The 22,566-nt window shown below is 38.9% G+C and overlaps 1 protein-coding gene across 1 annotated transcript in view; it reads left to right on the top strand.

Annotated features, from left to right (window-relative positions):
- Positions 1-22,566, top strand: part of LOC121737796 (outer dynein arm protein 1-like) — a 28,501-nt gene that overhangs the window by 3,097 nt on the left and 2,838 nt on the right. Inside the window, exons 2-9 of the mRNA XM_042129492.1 lie at positions 1,362-1,481; positions 1,822-1,921; positions 2,665-2,762; positions 2,984-3,123; positions 6,431-6,605; positions 9,564-9,746; positions 11,499-11,649; positions 13,885-14,056. Of these exons, the coding sequence (XP_041985426.1) occupies positions 1,362-1,481; positions 1,822-1,921; positions 2,665-2,762; positions 2,984-3,123; positions 6,431-6,605; positions 9,564-9,746; positions 11,499-11,649; positions 13,885-14,056 (1,139 nt within the window). The remainder of the gene's footprint in view (positions 1-1,361; positions 1,482-1,821; positions 1,922-2,664; positions 2,763-2,983; positions 3,124-6,430; positions 6,606-9,563; positions 9,747-11,498; positions 11,650-13,884; positions 14,057-22,566) is intronic.

The following is a 22,566-nucleotide window of genomic DNA, read 5'->3' on the forward strand; positions in this document are numbered from 1 at the left end:
TTAGGGTTCCGTAGCCAAATGGCAAAAACGGAACCCTTATAGATTTGTCATGTCTGTCTGTCTGCCTGTCTGCCTGTCTGTCTGTCTGTCTGTCTGACTGTCTGTCTGTCTGTCTGTCCGTCCGTATGTCACAGCCACTTTTCTCCGAAACTATAAGAGCTATATTTACTATTTTTATAATAGATTAGACGACGTTCGGAATTCCGTTGCGCCAAAATTCTTTATCGCGCGGGAACCATACATTTTTTCGGGGTAAAAAGTAATGTCCTTTTCCTTGACTCAAAGTATCTCCATACCAAACTTCAGCAAAAACGGTTCATTGTTTTGGGCGTGAAAAGGTAACAGACAGATAGACAGAGACACTTTCGCGTTTATTATCTTATATATAAAAATTCTTGTGTCACAATGTTAGGCCGCGTACTCCTCCGAAACGGCTTTACTGATTTAACCAAATTTTATATGCATATTCAGTGGGTCTGAGAATCGGCTACTGGGTACTTTTTATATTGATAAGTGCATTTGTTGAATAAATAATAGTAAATTATTACAACTCGAGACTGACGGCGACCATTGTTTGTGCGACGGGATAGCGATGGACGTTGCCATGGTGACATACTTATTTAGTCACTTCAATAAAATGAGATAATTTATATGGCAAAGAAACGTTTGCCGGGACAGCTAGTATTAGTATGGATATGCTTAGCAATTTGCTTGCAAGGACTGTACATTTTTCCGTAAAAAAACAAGAAAGCAGTTCCTTTTGCAAAACCTCGCCACGCCCAAAAAGCAGAAGTGATTTTACTTCAAAGTACTTTGAGTCCCAGGGAAGATCCTCTTTGCCTCGGAAAAATGTACGGTTTTCTGAAAATCGTCCAAAGTATAAATATACCCTAAATATCCAAATTACTTAAAATGAAATCATTATACCCGGGGAATAATAACAATTAATTGATGAACACTCACGCGTATTAGTTCACATTTGATTTCATTAATGATGTAAAGTAATAAAATAATTGTTTTAATGATAATGGCTGTGTGTTTCTAAATTGAGAAAGATATGGAGAACCGGCCAAGCGCGAGTGGTCTTGCGAAAGTAAGGATCCGCACACAAACGAGATTATTGTTTTAAGAACACTTCTTAGGGCCTGATTAAGGTGGTCGCACATTTATCAGCAAGCACGCATGCACCGTACGCACCGCATTTTAGAATTCGTTGTATGAAATGATGTGCAACCTCGCACATTCATCCGCACCGCATTTTGTGTACCATGCGGTTCGTTCGGCAAGTCGTGCGTACGGTGCAGACAATTGTACGATCAGCTTAAGTACAAAAAGTCAGTACCGCGCCATTTGATTTCCAGATCCGCATGATCCAGAGCGACCGAGAACAGAGCCTTGGGGTACACCCGCGCCTGCGCAGGCAAGAGCGTCTGATGGCCATCCTGAGAGGAGAATACCAGAACTGCGCTAAGGATCTGAAGGTATTGTCACCTGGTATTGATAACCATTCAGAAAAGAGACCAACAGGTATGCTCTTGAGATTCCAAGAGTCTATTGGTAATGCTCTGATGAGCATTCTAATATAAGAGTACCAGCGCCAAATATTTAGAGGTAAAAAAAAATACTGCCAGAGTTTAGGGACAAAGTGACAAATTTCCTCGGATAAGTCTTTTCTGTGAAATAAAGAATTCTTTCAAAGAATGTCTCAAATTAAACGGCTGATTGTTGAACTAATGTTAATTAGGAATTGTGATGCTGTTCTATAGTTTTTGTAAAACTTAATCTCATTCCTCACAAATTTTACCATTTAAACCACCTCAGGTAGCCAGATCTGGTGCCCACAAGAAGAACGATGCTAAGATGAAGGTGGACCTTGAGAGAGCTCTGATGCTGAGGGAGCATACGGAGGCACTGTCTGAAGGTAGATGATATGACATAATCATGATCACAGATGTCACAGAAAACATAAAAATAATTAATATGTACTATCAGAGAAGTTGATTAATAGGCAGATGACGGACCTACAAAATTTGGTCACGTTATGTCAAACACGTGGGAGAGCCATGCTTCGGCACGAATGGGCCGGCTCGACCGGAGAAATACCACGTTTACACAGAAAACCGGCGTGAAACAGCGCTTGCGCTGTGTTTCGCCGAGTGAGTGAATTTACCGGAGGCCCAATCCCGTACCCTATTCCATTCCCTCCCCTGATTCCTTCCCATCCCTACCCTCCCCTATTACCCTATTCCCTCTTAAAAAGCCGGCAACGCACCTGCAGCTCTTCTGATGCTGCGAGTTATCCAAAAAGGGTAAATTCAATACAGCTTTTAACCACGATGTACACGAACTACCATTCCACTCCACCTTCCACCGTACTTTTACATTTATTTACCAATCATTTATTCTTTTCAAAATGAGGTTACATTAATGTCAATTATTTTCGACCTCTAAAAAGCTGACCGCACATTTGTCAGCACCGTACGCGCCGTACGCGTCAAACGCTGCATAACATTGTACACGAAATGCGGCGCGTACGGTGCGGACGAATGTTCCAAGTTTCACATCATTTCATACAACAAATTCTAAAATGCGGCGCGTTCGTGCTGATGAATGTGCGATCACCTTTATGCCCTTTTTCTTTAACTTTTCCTACTCATTTTTCAGAGGGTGTAATTATGATGGACCAGCTCAACGAGCTACTGCAGAGGAAAAAGAAACAGATGATAGAATTACGGAAAACCGTGTCAGTTAGCTTGGGAAAGGTATGAACCTTAAATGATCAAGTTCAAATAAATATGTTATGGCACGATCCTTTGGAATGGAGCGCCATATACTAGATGAAGCCCGCAACTCCGTTGATCCGGAATTCATTTATTGCCGTGCAACCGTACCTTTGTACTCGAAAAACATAACCCTTCTGACGCAGTTGGATAATAAATAAGCTTACACAACAATTTACTGTGCTTCAAATTGTCCAATATAGCTGGCAGAGCGCCGCCACCTCAGCGAGCACAGGCTGACAGCAGCTGAAAACAAGCTGGAGACAACTACTAGCAGATTCAACGTGGTGCAGGGAGAGAACAGAAGAATTAGAGAGGAGATCGAGCATATGCTAAAGGACAGGTAGTGTCTTTATCTAACTTTATGGGTAAGAAAGAGATAGCAGGTTCAATGTGGTGCAGGGAGAGAACAGAAGGATTAGAGAGGAGATTGAGCATAATATGCTGAAGGCAGAAGGATAGGTATAGTATGTCTTTTTCTACAGGTTGTCTATTACACGTTATAAAGGTTGTAACAGAACCACTAGTACCCAGGTTTGGAAGATAAAATAAACGTCAATTTTCCTGCCAAGTGAGAATTAAAAACGTGCTACCTACTCTGCGCAAAATGTGTAAGTGTTGGAAACAAAATATATTTTCAGTCAGATAGGTATGCTCCCCCCCCCCCCCCCCCCCCCCTCCCCCCCCCCCCCCCCCAGCTATCATCCTGGATACGCCCATGACTACTTGTTAATACTTTAGGGCAGCGGTTCCCTAACTTATTGGTCTCTACTGCCCACTTTGAGAACTAGCTATGTTTTAGCGCCCCCCTAATTGTTTCAATTTATGATGAACTTACAGATGAAATGAATCACCCTTAAGCCTCTACATTACATAACGCCCCTATTTTTTTCTGGGTCCCACTCCCCTTCAGCGTTATCGCCAACTTTGAAAAAGACTGCTTAAGATCTTGTTACAAATACCAGCATAGTCATGGCGAGACTGCTCTCGGCCAATCAATTATTTTTTTTTATGAAATAAAGGGGCAAACGAGCAAACGGGTCACCTGATGGAAAGCAACTTCCATCGCCCGTGGACACTCGCAGCATCAGAAGAGCTGCAAGTGCGTTGCCGACCTTTTAAGAGGGAATAGGGTAATAGGGGAGGGTAGGGAAGGGAATAGTTGAGGGTAGGGAAGGGAATAGGGTAGGGGTTAGGGGATTGGGCCTCCGGTAAACTCACTCACTCGGCGAAACACAGCGCAAGCGCTGTTTCACGCCGGTTCTCTGTGAGAACGTGGTATTTATCCGGTCGAGCCGGCCCATTCGTGCCGAAGCATGGCTCTCCCACGTTAAATTGTCTGTTTGCAGTGACTCGCCACTGTCTTACCGCTCTACGGGGTAGGTGTAATCAGTCCTTTAGGGGTATGTACCTCTTGTATAGAATTAACAAGAGTAATAACGCAAAAGAGTTAATTTTGACTTCTATGTTCCTATAAGTTTTTTATTTGCTCAAACAATGATTAACAATTATTATTTTTAACAAAAAATAATCTTGGTGCAAAATGAAACTTTTTGGTTCATTAACACGTTTTCATCACTCAAATCACTATAATATGTTTTCATTTAAATTGAAATACTTCAGATGAATCGAAATCACAATATCATCTAGATAAATGGGTTTTTAGTATTAATTTCGAGGAATTCCCTCGATAACTTTTGGATTCCATCATCAAGTCGCCTCTTTTACGCTATACAGTAGCGAAAAAATCTAGAAAATTGGGTTGGTGTTAATAATAAAAAAATATAAACAGACGAACATATAACCTCCTCCTTTTTGGAAGTCGGTTAAAAAAGTAACACTTGCTCGGAGATCGAACTCCATAAATTTTCTGTTAAACTTCTCACTAAATCAATGTTATGTTATATAAGTTATATAGCCTATAGGCCAAAGTGTAACGTCTGCTAAGTAATGTACAGTTGAAGAAAACGAATTTTCTTTACCTGTACAATGTACATTATACATTTCTCTCAGGACACAACTTAGGAGGGTTATAATTCCTTTACCCAAAGACGAGAAACAAAAGACGCCATTTTAACACAAAGACTCTTATCTCTGTGTCGCGTACATTTAAGTTGAATTTAAAATACACCAAGACTCAGAGGATCTTTAATATTTTGACGTTGAATCGTATTGAACATATAAATAAAACAAACTAGATGACGCCCGCAACTCCGTTGCAACAAATTTTGTTTTTCGCGCGGGAACCGCACATTTCTCCGGGATAAAAAGTATCCTTAGATGTCCTTTTCCTTGACTGTCCTGCCCCCTAGACAAGTGGCAAAACGCTAACGCTAACGCTAGCGCTACAAAATGTATGCGATTTGACATAAGTCATCGCTTCGCTAGCGAATACTAATGTCAAATCCATACATTTTGTAGCGTTAGCGCTAGCGTTAGCGTTTTGCCACTTGTCTACGGGGGCTGCTCTACTACAGAGCAGGCAGGCCTTAGTCGCTACGGATACTCATCCACAGAGGAAATTCGTGGCACCAACCCCAACCACATCGTTCAATTTATGAGCAGCATTGGGTTGGGGACGGTACTCTAATGCGAAAGAGTCACAATAGATCCTAGATAGAAGTGACATCAGGGCTACTTGACCTGCCTTCAGCACAAAAAAAGTCCTTTTCCGGGACTCAAAAGTATCTCCATACAAAATTTCAGAAAAATCGGTTCAGCTGAACCGATCTGCGTTAAGACGTTGCGTTTATTCTCAAAAACGCCATCTAGTTGACGCACAGGAATAGTATCAATCACTTTTTTATTAGTACCTGCATGGTCGAGGTCAAATACCGTTCTGTCTAGCCTCCTTTAGCAATGCCGAACGCGCCAAAAGGAACTTCGTTCCAACAAAAAGTTTTGTTCGACGTTTTACAAAGTTTCTGTCATTATAATAAATAAATAAATTATTCTGGTATAACACGTGCAACATGTTGGTTGGTCGGATTATTCGCTGTATTTGCTAGTGTCGCCCTCTGCTCTCCTTGACCTTTGCTTAATGTTCCCTATTAAAACTGCATCTCAAACCCTAAACTTCTTCTTGTCATGAAGCGCGCATCACGTCGCCGCCAAGAAAGACTTCGTGATAAGAGTGTTAATGTGAGAGTGCTGTGAGAATAATAATATGCTGTAGGATAAGACTGTTCGGTGTGCATCCGTTGTCTGATTGCCATAACACAAGGTCATTATGAAATAAGGGGGTACGGGTCACCTGATGGAAAGCAACTTCCGTCGCCCATGTACACTCGCAGCATCAGAAGAGCTGCAAGTGCGTTGCCGGCCTTTTAAGAGGGAATAGGGTAGGGATGTGAAGGAAAGGGAAGGGAATAGGGGAGGGAATAGGGGAGGGTAGGGAAGGGAATAGGGTAGGGGTTAGGGGATTGGGCCTCCGGTAAACTCACTCACCCGGCGAAACACAGCGCAAGCGCTGTTTCACGCCGGCTTTCTGTGAGAATGTGGTATTTCTCCGGTCGAGCCGGCCCCTTCGTGCCGAAGCATGGCTCTCCCACGTATAAATGCATGGGATTAGACGACGTGATGTATGATCTAATTTGTGGTATTGTATGAGTATAATAAAGTATTTGTATTTGTCTTCTGTTATTCTCCAGGGCCCTCTTCAACCAAGCGTGGGAGAAGATGCTCACAGCTTTGGGCACGGGGAAGAAGTTTCTCGAAGACCTGTTCGAGTCTTCTACCCTGGCCTACGATCAGAGGGACGAGTGGTGCGCCAAGTTGAGATCAGTCCAGGAGAAGGGAAGGATGGATCAGATGCTGCAGGTCCAGGTTAGTGGAGAAATCTGGTGGGAAATAACCAGGCCGAACAAACGGCCTTGATCAAATAGACATTCGAATTTCGAGGCTTGAGAATCGGGCGTTAGAAGACTGAATATTCTGTTAGTCTAAGTGTTGGACAGACACAATTTTACGTTAATATATTACATACTAGATGTCCCGCGCGGCTTCGCCCGCGTAAATTAGAAATTTTACAGAAATCGTCCATTTTCCCATAAAAAATATTTCCCCCGTTTTTCCCACATTTTCCTGAGTTTCTTCGGTCGTATTAGTCTTAGCGTGATAATATATAGCCTATAGTCTTACTCGATACATGATCTATCTAACACTGAGATAAGTATTTAAATCGGACCTGTAGTTCCTGAGATTGACGCGTTGAAGCAAACATACTCTTCAGGTTTATATATATTTTTTTTTTTATTATAATTCTCTTGTCCTGATTTTCGAGTTTTGCGCTTAGCAACACATTCAGCGACTCATTTTTATCATCGTTTATTCGATTTAATCTACTTAATAGTAATAACATCAAGTATGTAAATACCATTACATTTCTAAACACACATTTACCATTTGATCAATAGACGCGATAAAATCTTTCAATTTATTAACGGCCATGCTGATATTATCTGTGGCGCGCTGACAGTTGACACTGACAAATGACAGATAGCGGCAGCCATGTTGGTTGGCGGGAAACGCTAATTACAGATATTAGTGCTAATATTAGAATTAATATGCGTCCAGATTCCAGAATGTAATGTTCTAACTGAGATATATGACTGCTTTAAATAACTCTCATGTTGATGTATACATTTTACAATTAGCTCGTAAACTGCTATCCATATTTAATTTTGCTAATTTTAACGTGGACAGGATATCCCGGAAAAAACTTAAAATAAATAAATAATGCTTTAAGCATTAAGGCAATACACACTAAAATACGACATACATCTTTTTGTGGAGGCATACCGGCCAGGCTGGCCAGCGGTGGCGCAGGAGAGAGACAGATGGAAGTCTTTGGGGGAGGACTTTGCCCAGCAGTGGGACAGTTTAGGCTTAAAATAAATAAATAAATAAATCTTTTTGACACCACACAAACGGCTAAAAATACAGAATAAATAGTTCTTATCGAAAAAAGAATGTGACTACCCGCTAAAACGAAAACTTCGTTGTGTCCATATAAAGCGGTAACAAACAGACACACTTTCGCATGTATTTTATTAGTAAAGACATTAATAACTATAAATCTTTCAATATTTATACTACACGAATAAAACATAACTATTTTCTCATCAAGGCGGTTACACAACCAGCGAGCGCGCCAGCTGACCGCTCGACCGCTAAATTAATTTCCATCTAATGCTAAGTACTCACATACGGTATTACTCGATAGTTTTAATCTAAATCGAGTAAAAATTACGTGCGGACCGCGAAACTCACAGCTCGGAGGCTCGCATCGAGCCGGCTCGATGGAAAAATAAATCTAAACTTACTCGACGCGAGCCGTCGAGCTTTACTCAAGCGTGTAAGTTTTGCGGTCCACAAGATAATTTTTACTCGATTTGGAGTAAAATAATCGAGTAGTGCTGAATGTGTGGACGAAAGCCCATTAAGCCGTGGTTTTTACTCTACGTGATTGCTCGAGAAAGTAAAACCGTATGTGAGTACTTGGCATTATCTAATCATAATATCGAGTAAAAATTAGCGTGTGGACCGCAAAACTCACACCCTTGACTAAAGCTCCACGGCTCGCGTCGAGTAAGTTTAGTGTGAGTACTTAGCATTAGACAACGTTCAGACATATTTTATCTTCACTAAAACCTTTATGTCAATGAACATAAGGTTCAAGATATAAATTAGATTGTACTGAACTCACATGTGTACTGGCATCCGTTGGATTTGGTGTTTTATTAACCCTGTGTCTGAGACTTCGGATGAAAAATTATTAAATGTATCTTCGTTGCATCGAAATTGCGAGAACCGTACATTTATCGTGGATGAAAAGTATCCTATTTCCTTTCTTGGTATTCAAAGTATATTCATACCGAATTTCATTGAAATCGGTTGAATGGTTTAAGTTTGAAGAGACACTTTCGTATTGATAATACTAATAGATGTTGTCAATAGAAAAATCGTTTATCGTGCGGAAACCGTACATTTTCCCGGGATAAAAGTATCCTATGTCCTTTCCCGGGACTCAAAGTATATCCACACCAAATTTCAGCCAAATCGGTTCAGCGGTTTGAGCGTGAAGAGGTAACTATTTATACATGGGAGAGCCATGTTTCGGCACGAATGGGCCGGCTCGACCGAAGAAATACCACGTTCTCACAGAAAACCGGCGTGAAACAGCGCTTGCGCTTTGCTTCGCCAAGTGAGTGAGTTTACCGAAGGCCCAATCCCCAACCCTTTTCCCTTCCCTACTCTCCCCTATTCCCTTCCCGTCCCATTCCTACCCTCCCCTATTACCCGATTCTCTCTTAAAAGGCCGGCGACGCACCTGTAGCTCTTCTGATGCTGCGAGTGTCCATGGGCGACGGAAGTTGCTTTCCATCAGATGAGCCCGTTTGCTCGTTTGCCCCCTTATTTCATTAAAAAAAACAGACAGACAGACACACTTTCGCATTTATAATATTAGTATTGATAATACTAATAGATGTCGCCCGCAAATTAGTTGCGTCGAAATTCATTTATTGCGGGGAAACCGTATATTTTCTCAGAATAAGAACTATCCTATATCCTTTCTCGATAAAATCAAAGCATATCTGTACCAACTTTCATCGATATCCGTTCAGCCGTATTTTTTTAAATAAGGGGGCAAACGGGCCACCTGATGGGTAGCAACCACCGTTGCATAATCAAACGCAAAGAACATCAGAAGAGCTGCAGGTTGCCACCGTTTAAGCATAACAGACGGACAAACTTTTAATACTAATATGAATTCAACAACAGGAGATGCGCGACCTTCAAAAGGCTTTCGACCACGAGACCAAACTCTACCACTTCCTCGCCCGAAAGGGGGTGATGAGAGTCAACCAGAGGGAGGAGGAGAGAGAGGAAACAAGGAGAATTGCGGAAGAGGAAAGAAATAAGAGAGAAATGGAGTACCATAAGAGAGTGTTGGAGGAGATTTATGTGAGTCTGTTTTGATTTAACTTAATACTTTTATAAAAATGTCTATTTTAACTTTTTTACGTAAAAATTTAAATACAAACCGACTTCAGGACCACTTGTAAGGTATCTCTTTCCTACAAAAAAAGATTCATCAAAATTTTTCGGTTCACAAACGCCGAAATTATCTGCGAACAAACATAAAAAAATATTTATGCAGTCGAGTTGAGAAACCTCTTCCTTTTTTATGTTGGCTAAAAATACATTGCACTAAAATGAATAGTTAATTTAAACGACAATCATTAAAGTGCAATTTGTTACATATGCCAAGACACATTACATAAGAATTCATTACGTTGCATTTAATTTTTCAAAAACAGATCAAATCGGAATTTAGGTAGAGCTTGTCTAATTTGAAATGGCGCGCCTCACCGCTTCACTAGATATAAATGAAAAATTTTGTACTGTGAATAAATAAAATAAATAAATAAAATATCTTTTTATTCAAAATAGGTATCATTAATACTCTTTTTGAACGTCGTAGAAAGAACGAAGAAACTAAGGTGCCTACCACCGGTTCGGGAACTAACCCGGCGAGAAGAAACTCGCACGGGGCCATCTTTTACTAAAAAGATGGAAAATTACAATACGAGGGAGGGGGCGCAACAACGACGCAACAAGTCCTAAATATGTGATTAAAGAAAAGAGTGAGGAAATCCTCAGGATGTGGACTCTAGGAACAACTCTTTTGACGGACGTTGTTCGTAGAGTCCACATCCTGAAAATGCTTCGGTGTTGGGGCGAAACGCGCGTCGAGGTTTTCAACTTGCATGGTGGTAAGAGGCCTTGCACGAATTCGCTAACATTATTGCTTGCGTGGTGGTGGTGTTTGCACGTTCTTGCATGCGAGTGTACGCATAGGCAGTGTGGGAAAAGAGGGATGTGCTGTACGCATGCCTGCATACACTCACTCATTTACTTACAGGTTTTTGAAGTGAAAACTTCTTTAGCGGCGTTGAGCACTTTTGTGGGATGGGTAAAAACTGTGAAACTCGCATCAGATTCTCGTGCTGATCGAAAAACTGTAAGACGGTTGGAGAGTAGTGTTGTAACATCGAAATCGATTAATCGAACAATCGATTGTTTTTTTCGATTGTCGATATTTTTTAATCGATTGTAAGGGTTTCGATTAATTAAAAAATCGATTTTTCAAAAATCGAGTTTCATAAAAAATGGGTTAAAAATTTAATCGATTGTAAGGGTTTCGATTAATTAAAAAAAACGATTTTTTTTTAATCAATTTTTATAAAAAATGGGTTAAAAAACTAATGCATAACGTTAAAAATCAAGTTTTCACTCCTGCCGGCACTCCCGGAGTGCAACTTGTCTTTTTTTTAAATATAAAATAAGGGGGCAAACGAGCAAACGGGTCACCTGATGGAAAGCAACAACCGTCGCCCATGGACACTCGTAGTATCAGAAAAGCTGCAGGTGCGTTGCCGGCCTTTTAAGAGGGAATAGGGTAATAGGGGAGGGTATGGAAGGAAATAGGAGAGGGTAGGGAAGGAAAAAGGGTAGGGGATTGGGCCTCCGGTAAACTCGGCGAAACACAGCGCAAACTCTGTTTCACGCCGGTTTAATATTGCTAATAAAGTAAAAATGTTATACTCAATTTTGAGTGAGTAACAGTAGTCGGGAGAACGACAGACGAGGAAGGACGACGGGAGAAAGACAGAGATGAATGTTGAATAACTTTAAATACCGAATTTTATTCAGGAATACATGCAAGAAGAAAACATACGCAAAATAAAAGAACATTTCGAGCGTGGGGAACGAAATCACGAGTCTCTTTATCTATTGGTAACTGAAATATGTGCGGAAACAGAAGCACTGAGAAGAGAAGTGAAGAAGATAAGAGAGAATATAGGTGAGTTTCTAGTTAATAGGTAAGTTTTAGAAACCAATGCCTGGGATATTAAGTCAGGTAAGAAATGCTAATATTTATTTGCCTATACAGAGTGTAATAAATCTAATTGATAATACTTTAGGGTGTGTATGTGTTCCTTGTAGAGAGTTTTTTCATACAAAAGTGAAAAAATTGGCTCTTTCAGCGCTGCTACTTTTACAGTGACCTCTATACACGGAACTCATCCACACCCTGAAGTATTATCACTTAGTTTTGTGACACCCTGTGTATATTTAGATATAATCCTACTTCCTACTAATATCCTACTAATCCTACTATCCTACTATCCTATCCTACTAGTCCTACTAATCCTACTAATATTATAAAGGCGAAAGTTTGTTTGGATGTATGGATGTGTGGATGTGTGGATGTATGGATGTTTGTTACTCTTTCACGCAAAAACTACTGAGCGGATTTTAATGAAACTTTACAATAATATAGCTTATACATCAGAATAGCACATAGGCTACAATTTTAACCGACTTTCAAAATGGGGGAGGTGTTATGTTCGTTTTTTTATATTCAACGATTAATCCGCCGTTTGTTAACCGATTTTCAAAATTTTTCTTTTGGTATATAGGGTATCATCCCAATTTGGTATTATATTCACAAAAATGGTGATCTGATGAAGGATGCATAAGTAATCGAGGGAACTCCTCAAAATGTATATGGAAACATGTGGTGACTTCGGTTTCGTGGGAAGTATTCTAAGCATATGCTACCAACAAGTAAGATTTTGCACCGAGGTACACCTGGTATACCGTGGTTCGGAAGGTGCTGAGAGAACTCCTGATTCTTTATAGATACAAGTTTGGGAGTTTCGGCGTTGTTTTAAGAACGGAAAGCATATGCTACTATGCAAATTACATTCATCATCATCATCATCACTACCATATTATACCATTTCATAGTCTTTTAGATCGAGACTCGAGTTTGTCAAGCGATAAATGAAAAAAATCTATATTTAATATTATAAACCTGAAGAGTATGTTTGCTTGAACGCGCTAATCTCAGGAACTACTGGCCCGATTTAAAAACTTATTTCAGTGTTAGATAGCTAATTTATCGAGTATGACTATAGGCTATATATTATCACGCTAAGTCTAATACGACCGAAGAAACTCAGGAAAATGTGGGAAAAACGGGGGAAATATTAGAAATTACGAACTACTGGAGCAATTTTTATGGCAATATTTGGCACAGATATAGAGTAAATAAGAGCTACTTTTTATGGGAAAATGTACGGTTTCCGTAAAATTCCTAATTTACGCGGGCGAAGCCGCGCGGGACATCTAGTTATAAATAAAGGTACATTATTTAAAACAACACAAAATAGTTTTGACATGACAACTGTCATGTATGTGTAAGTGGGCCCTTAGACGATCAGTTTTATTGTGCAGTATCATTAAACAATATTATTGAACCATTTATTAGACAAGAAGATTAAAAGGCGGGTGCGGTCAATATTAACCCTGGACGCTCAATAATATTGCACAATAACTGATATTGCACAATAAAATTGATCGTCTAGGCCCTAGGGGCCCGCTAATGTCGATAGTAGTGCCGAATTCACTGACATATAAGTACTACGTAGTACTTATTACCTCATTGGCCGAATTTATATTTTTATGAGAGTAGGCCACTCTACATCCGCCGCCCCATGTACGTAATCTTTAGGGTCACTATGGACGCTGCTACCCCTAGGCTGTCGCCAACGGCATACTTATTTATAAATCCGGGGTAACTTAGTTTTTATTTAGGTAGAAACAGCGGGGCTAAAATGGTCGCTTTGGAGAATCACACTGAGAATCATAATATGATTCATTTTTTTTAAATCGCAAAATGCAAATCTGCTTGCAATTCATGTCTACAACTCGACAAGTCTTTAAATGAATGTGGCGAAAAAAGGAACTAACGCTGCCATCATACAAAAACGTCATTTTTGACAGTTCTCCTTTACGAGCAGCGCCACCGCCCACGTTTATATTTAACCTTGTCGCACTGTAGTAATTCGTACTAATTTGGCATTTGTCAGTTTGACATGACAGTTTTGACAATTCATTTGCTGAATTGATTGAGAGGGATTGCCAAATGTGACCATTTTAGCCCCGCCGGAAGAAAGTTACTGAGATGAAAGCAAAAATGACGAAACAATAGAAAAATAGAACAAAATTCAAATTATATAAAATTATCCAGAGGAACGCAAGAAATGGAACGACAAAATGGAAGAGAAGAGAGTTTCAAAAATAGCACAGATGCAGCAGACGCTAGAGGAGCAGAGACAGAGAACGGCGCAGAAGAGAGCAGATGTAGCGACAGCGACGGAGCAGCTGAGGAGCAGCATGGAACAAGTAGTGGAATTATTCAAGTTAGTATCCTAATGCTTATATTATAAATGCGAAAGTGTGTCTGTTTGTCACCTCTTCACGCCCAAAACCCTCTGAACCGATTTTGCTGAAATTTATTGTGGCGATACTTTGAGTCCCGGGAAAGGACAAGGAATACTTTTTATCCCGGAAAAACTTACGGAACCCGGAAACAGACAGACACGTCAATGTCGTTAACTGCATTTTGCATCAAAGGTAATTTCTGCGCTGCTATTTTTACAGTAAACTCTATACAGGGGATACATACACACCCTAAAGCAGCGGTTCTCAAACTTTTTTGGTGGCGGAGACCTTTTAAAGAGTGACATTTTTGACGGACCGGACCCCCAAAAGAAAAGAGTATTATGCACTGACCTCCATTATACAAGTATGCTGGACTTATGATACCCTTTGAAATGACAGCTATTTTTATGCCTATTTAAAGCGGAATCAGCGCCCCCAATGCGGGGGAAGAGAACTAAATCTGACGTAAAAATGACGTTTGAAAGTTTGTATGAATTGTCTTTATGCTGCTATCTGATGACATTTCTATGTATGTATGGCTCTACGTCAACCATTCTGTCCCGTTAAAAATGACCGGTCATCAGTATGACAGCGTGACGTCATATGGCGCTAATTACGTGTCACGGTGAGACGCGGCGTCATAATGACGTGACGTGACGAATGACCGGTAATGAGTGAATAATTTGATGCTGGTTATGATAATAAGTGTCATAAAAAGTAAACTTAGGTGATTATTTTGCAGTATTATAAAAATAAAATTAGTGTTTTCAATTTTTTTTAGTCTAGACGCTAAATAAAAAATGATCGAACTATATTTAGAACGAGCTTTTGCCCACGGCTTCGCTCGCGTTAAGAAGTATTATTATATACAAAGTTTCATCTCCTATTTTAACCCCTTGGGGGTGGAATTGATCAAAATCGTACATTAGTGGATGCCTACGTCATAACATCTACCTTTTTTTTATATAACACGAGCCGGCTTCGCTCGCGTTAAGAAGTTTTATTATATACAAACTTTCATCCCCTATTTTAACCCCTTGGAGGTAGAATTGATCATAATCCTTTCTTAGCGGATGCCTAATATTATATGATTATATAAGATATATAAGATATAAGATTTTATTATAGATTCATCGGGAAACCTCTTGGTAACTGTTAGAATGATAATTATCTCTAACTCTTTATGAGTTCGAAGAGATATGCTTCATATTCAATTCACATCGAGCATGCAAAATACGATATCGCCCTTAGACTAGGAACATCTAACACTTCATTGTCAATCGCGGTTTATATAGAAAATGACAAGTTTTTTTTTGGAGTCAATGACCGCTACTGTCTCGATTCCCCGAGTACACCTTAGGTCCTTTTCCGTCTCTGAATTCCAACTTTCGAATAAAAAAGACACTCATAGATCTTCAGGCGGGTGCGCCAAGATCTTTTCTTTAACGCTTCTTAATAGAATCGCCGATCAAAATGTGTGGATTTGACATAAGACGAGTCGAACGTCAACGTTATATTAACGAACGCTTTAAATGTCAATTCCATACATTTTGATTGGCGATTCTATAACGATTAACGAAGCGATAATGAAAAAGACTTTACTAAATGGCCATATCTGTCAAAATAAGTTTAATTTAGTTTAGATTTCAATAGACAGACACACCGTCACATATTATTTTATAACTTTTTTATGCATTTTTGAGATACTTAATAATTTTATAGTCTAGGTTCCGCTTCTTATTTCCGTTACAAATTTATATTAATTTTTGGGTTACTTATAATATTATAGTCCAGGAGTTGAGCGTGTTATTCCACAATAACCGCTAATCTCCTCACGGGCGCAGTCGGCACGCGCGAATCAGTTTTAAATCCACGACTTGAGACGCTATAGTCCAGGGGGTGGCTGGTTATTTGCGTATGTTTTATTAGTTGACGCCCGCAACTCCTTTGCGCCAAAATTCATTTATCGCTCGGGACTCGGGAGTCGCACATTTTTCCGAGAGAAAAAGTATCCTATGTCCTTACGGGACTCGATATAATATCTCCAATCTCCATACCAAATATTTGCAAAATTGATTTAGCGGATTGTGCGTAAAGAGGTAACATATAGACGGATAGACAAATAGAGATACACACTTTCGCATTAATAATATTAGTAAGAATGTGGCATTTTTTTTAATTAATTACCACCACTTATATTGATGAGACACTTTGGAGGCAAAACGTTAAAAATATACAAGGTGTAACAAAAACAAGTGATAATACTTTAAGGTGTGTATTTTTTTCACTTTTGTATGGGCAAGCGCCCGAACGTCACGAGTTTCCCCATACAAAAGTGAAAAAAAAAATTGGTCTTTAAGCGCTGCTACTTTCACAGTGAACTCTCTATAAGGAACACATACCCACCCTTAAGTATTATCACTTATTTTTGTTACACCTTGTATATCATACCATCCTTATCACCTTGATGAGTGGCAGTCTTCCACAGTGCGTTTCTCGCGTAACTTTCTGCCGCGCACTGTAAAACTCTGGAACGAACTGTCACCAGCAGTATTTCCGGATCTTAGATACGACTTGCAAACCTTCAAGAAGAGAGCGTATTCCCTCCTGGCCAGGCCGGCAACGCACCTGCAGCTCTTCTGATGTTGCGACTTGCGAGTGTCCATGGGCGACGGCAGTTGCTTACCATCAGGTGACCCGTTTGCTCGTTTGCCCCCTTATTTCATAAAAAAAATGATTTCAATCTAAACCTTTGACAGCAGCCTTGTAAATCTACGATTTCGTAGATTCGAAAGGCTGCTTTCTACTAAAGGCTAATATCTACCACACTTATCTACATTTGTAATTTTTTTTTATGAAATAAGGGGGCAAACGAGCAAACGGGTCACCTGATGGAAAGCAACTACCGTCGCCCATGGACACTCGCAGCATCAGAAGAGCTGCAGGTGCGTTGCCGGCCTTTTAAGAGGGAATAGGGAAATATAATAATAGGCTAATAGGGGAGGATAGGGATGGGAAGGGAAGGGAAGAGAATAGGGGAGGGTAGGGAAGGGAATAGGGTAGGAGATTGGGACTCCGGTAAACTCACTCACTCGGCGAAACACGGCGGCTGTTTCACGCCGGTTTTCTGTGAGAACGTGGTATTTCTCCGGTCGAGCCGGCCCATTCGTGCCGAAGCGTGGCTCTCCCACGTTTAATTTTTAAAGTGTCTAACGTTTTTCGTGGAAAAAATATAATAACGTGTTAATACATTTTATTATTTCTTATTTGAATAAAAGGAAAGACGCGCCTTTTTCAGAATTCCTGCGTATATTTTAATCTTATCTCACTACAACTTACACTAAAGTTATATTACCTACTTAAGATTAACCCTCAAATCCCAGGAGTAAAATTTTTTTGAGAATACTTTACATTGCAACTATTTCTAAGCAAAACTTATTATTTCTGACTATGTCATAGCATACAAAACATTTTTTTCTATAACAGTATCCCAAGGATACATTCCGGAATAAAAAAATGTGTTTTAATCTAGGACTAAAACTATTAACATGCTTAGGTATTATAAAATAATGGGTATATAGATTTTTACGAGAAGAAATGACAAACTCATTTCTGTATATGTAATTGATTGTACTGTCGGTTCTTGGTGGAAATTCATGTTGTACACTAATAAAACACAGTTTTCTTGCACTTTTTCCACTATATTAAGATATTATTATAACTTTTAACAAATGACACGACCGGTTTCGAAATTATTCATCATCAGGTGTAAGTTTCATCATATACAGAAATGATATCTCATAATAATATTATTTCTGTATATTATTATGAGTGTAGGTTCCTGATGTAATTTAAAAATAAGTAAATATTTCTCTGAGTATAAATACATGAAGTGAAATTAATAAAAATCACTTGAATTGTCTGATTTAGGGCCAGGATAAAAAAACACGATACGACGACGTCGTGTCGTTTCACGATGCGACATCGTGTCGTGGGAATCTACGACGCGCGTCGTAAAAACTACGACACGACATCGTACGACGTCGAGTCGTAGAAACTCACGTACAAATTCAATGATGAGTTTCTACGACGCGACGTCGTACGATGTCGTGTCGTAGTTTTTTACCACGCGCGTCGTAGATTACCACGACTCGACGTCACATCCTGAAACGACGACGCGTCGTGGTACGACACGACGTCGTATCGTGTTTTTGTGTCCCCCCTAAAAAACAAAACAAAAACTTTGAATTTAACCAAATTATCCTGTTATCATACTTTTTTATTGCAAGCTAGATAAACATTTGAATTAAATGCATTACATTGAACAATATAATTGCCGTATCTTTATCCTGAATATTAGCATATTTTTAAGGAATTAATAAAGGCTTTATTATTATTACTATCTTTATCCTCAAACTTTGGAGTTTAAACAGTTAAGTTCAATGTAAAAACAAAGCAAACCCTTTGTTTCATATGCATTGGATTCCACCTAGCACAATTTGTATGCAAAGTCAAGATCGTCTTTTGCTTCCTTATGGAAGTTTCCCCAAATTAATATAAATAAAAACAGCTATAAGATGAAAATTGAATTTTTCCTTGCTATCCGAGTGAATTAATTTTGAATTTAGTGGCTATATTATATAGATGAGTTTTCATTTACCTCTTAGGCTATAAACTTAAGAGCTAGTTTTTGTCTGCGACTACGCTCGCTTTGTAAAGTGTAAATATGTTTTCCAAAACTTTTGGTTTTGATCTAAAAATGAACCAAAAAATCTGGAGAAAGTTTTAAAATTATAAAATAAAGAAAACTGTACAGTCACTGAATCTTGATTTTTTACAAAGAAATTTGAAGGCTTGAATGTGATCTGAAAACTTTTAAAAGTTGGAAAATGTTATATAAAGAACCATTGTTAAACAAATTTCCTGGAAATAAATACTATTCTATTCTATTCAATTCTATTGCATAGATTAGCATAAGGTTTGTCTGTCGACCATTGGGCGATCTCTAGTATTATTCTGCCCTATTAAAAATAAAAGCCCTATTAAAAAAAAAACATATCGCCTATATCATGTTTCACACCGCCTATTTGTTTGCGAATAAACAGGATACACATGTGCCCAAAAACGTAACATTTACCTAATACCTTTATATTTATTATTATTGTTTGTTCACTTTTATGTAACACCTAATAGAAATTAATAGTACCATGAGGTTTTGCGAAATCCCTACAACAACTGTACAGGGAAGGGAACATTGCTATTTATAATATTGTTTTACCTAATTTGAAAAGATAGCTTGCGATTTTAGGTAAGGCTTGCTAAAAATAATTAGGTCTGTGAATATTTTACACTATGTCAGTCTAGTGCTAAGTATAATATCTATGGACGCTTCACACCACGTCAGTCTGGACTCTGGCCACGTGGTAAGTACCTGAAGGACTTGTGTTACGGGTACAAGACAACGGAAATATATTTAAAACTTTTTATACTATACATATATTTAAGATTTTTATTATATGATACACATATTTAATACACATCCATGACCCAGGAACTTTGACAACTTTTTGTTCCGTCGGCGGGATCCGAACCCGCGACCCCCGGCTTGAGCTACCAACGCGCCACTGAGCCACAGACATCGTCAAACGTACGAAGGACTTGTGTTACGGCCTACGGGTACCAGACAACGAATCATTATAATATATTTAATACTTTTAAATATTTATATCCAGACTTCCATACTTAATATTATAAATGTGAAAGTGTCTGTCTGTCTGTATGTTACCCCTTCACGCCCATACCGCTGAACCGATATCGATGAAATTTGGTATGGAGATACTTTGAGTCCCAGTAGCCTTAGCACGGCCACCAGTAGAAATGCGAAAGTATGGACAAACTGTGGACATAAACTTAAGGTAGCGTTCCGATCTTTTTTCGTTCCCAAAAATTCAATTAAAATGCCACTTTATGACAGACTATAGTCCTAAAAATTCAAATAATATCCTACTCTATGACATATACTATAGTCTGTCATAAAGTGGCATTTTAATTGAATTTTTTTCGGTCGCGATTGGCCGCGGTAAAGATCGGAACGGCACCTTTAGTTTATGTCCACAGTTTGTCCATACTTTCGCATTTCTACTGGTGGCCGTGCTAAGGCTACAGGAAAGGAAATAGGATACATTTTACACCAACAACTTTACGTTTTCCGTGCGATTAAAGAATTTTGGCGCAACGGAGTTTTCATCTAGTAACTTTAAAATATAATCTGACTTTCTTATCTGACAAGCGCACAACAAAATATAAAGCCACGTACACGTATAGATCAAGTTAATCTTGGAACAATTAATTGTAAGATGTGAGTGTCTCAGGTGTGTGTTTTACGAACAATTTGTCATTATAACGTACGAACGAGACGTGACATACAGACGTACAGTCGGGTACATTTTTAGCTATAATATTTCTATAATGTATTGCGTTACCGTAAGCAAATTTGCAATAACGTTTACACTTACAGACGGTACTGCTACACTCAGTTTTTTTTTAATGAAATAAGGGGGCAAACGAGCAAACGGGTCACTTGATGGAAAGCAACTTCCGTCGCCCATGGACACTCCCAGTATCAGAACAGCTGCAGGTGCGTTGCCGGCCTTTTAAGAGGGAATAGGGTAATAGGGGAGGGTAGGGATGGGAACGGACGGGAAAATGGGAGAGTAGGGAAGGGAATAGGGTAGGGGATTGGGCCTCCGATAAACTCACTCACTGGGCGAAACACAGCGCAACCGCTGTTTCACGCTGGTTTTCTGTGAGAACGTGGTATTTCTCCGGTCGAGCCGGCCCATTCGTGCCGAAGCATGGCTCTCTCAGGTATGTGGAAAAATTATTACTTAAATGTAATTAATTAAAAATTTTGACATAAGCCCCATACATTATCTGTCAAATTCTTCATTAAACTGAAGGTTAATCTTATTTAAATATCTCTGAGCACGGCGGTCAGGTAAGCGTTTTTAATTTCTTTGCTTAGTTATATTTCTTGTATAAAGTTGTATTTTTTAACGAATTTAGTTGAAACCCGAAGCAAGGTTCCCAGTTTAGTTTACTTTGTCCCCCGGAAGAATGAGTGAAGTAATTTTAATTTTAAAATAGTAATTTAAAATTTATAATAGTTCAGAGTTTGAAACTGTTTTAAAACAGATAAGTAAGTTTTAATGTTATTCTTATTTAATGTGGTGCATAAATTAAAGAAATAAAAAATAAGCAAAGTAAATAAAAGTTATCTACTAGATTGATTGATTGATGAAATCCATATCCATATAACTGTACTGTACTGTCTATCTGTCTGTTTGCTGTATGTCTGTTACGTCTTCAAACCGCTGAACCGATTAAGCTGAAATTTGGTATGGAGATTGGAGATACCTTGAGTCCCGGAAAAGGACATAGGATACTTTTTATCCCGGAAAATGTACGGTTCCCACGCGATAAACGCATTTAGGCGCAACGGAGTTCGTCATCTAGTATAATATCCACTGGTATTGAGATAATATAATAATATATTTACTTAGCATACAAAAGGATTATAATTAATATAATATTATCAGTACTGCACCCAGCACCACCTAATTAGGCAATGGCACTGATACAATCTACTAATACTATTATCTTAATAGTTAATACTGTATAGTGTATACATTTGACGACCGTTATTAATATTAATTGATCATTATTGAACTTAACAGAGCTACTGATTAATAAAGCATTTAAATAGGTCTTAATATTAATGTGAAAGTTTGTACGTCTGTTATGTCTTCATGCCTCAATTTTAATGTTTTCTATAAACTATTTAATGTATTTGTTATTTCTCGTATTTCCTGGGCCTCTAAGTATTTCCATGCTTGATTATTCTATTATAAAAGATAACAGACAGACAGACACAAATTCGCATCCACATCCAGTCTATCTGTGTATCCGTTATAATTTATATCCTCAGACTTAAACTGCTCGACCGATTTGGATGAAATTTGGCAATGGAGATACTGTGGTTGCCGAAAAAGGACATATAATATACAGTGCTCCCAAAGTGATAATGGGCATAGTTTTGTAATTTTTCGGCAACGGTCGTATTTCGTAACGTCGCTGCAAGCGCTGTTTTAAACTTAACTTTAAGAAAAACAGCGCTTTGCAGCGACGTAGAGGTCTGACGTTGCTTGGACGTTACCATGGTAACGCCGCGATGGCTTCTCGGTGAGTTATAGCACTTGACGGACTGGCGACAACGGACAGCCACCGGCTATATGATATTTACTTCTATTTCCTTTGAACAATGTGCAAAATGCAAGTGCATTGTTTGGGGCTCTTACGTTTCATAGATTCGGGTGTTTTCGAGATTACGACAATTGACGAAGATTTGCATGCGCATTATTAATTTGGGAGTACTGTACTTTTTAATCTTTATTTAAAAAAAAACCCGTAATAGTATATCTTCAAGCAC

The sequence above is a fragment of the Aricia agestis genome, chromosome 21 (genome assembly GCF_905147365.1).
Source record: "Aricia agestis chromosome 21, ilAriAges1.1, whole genome shotgun sequence".
Lineage (NCBI taxonomy): Eukaryota > Metazoa > Arthropoda > Insecta > Lepidoptera > Lycaenidae > Aricia > Aricia agestis.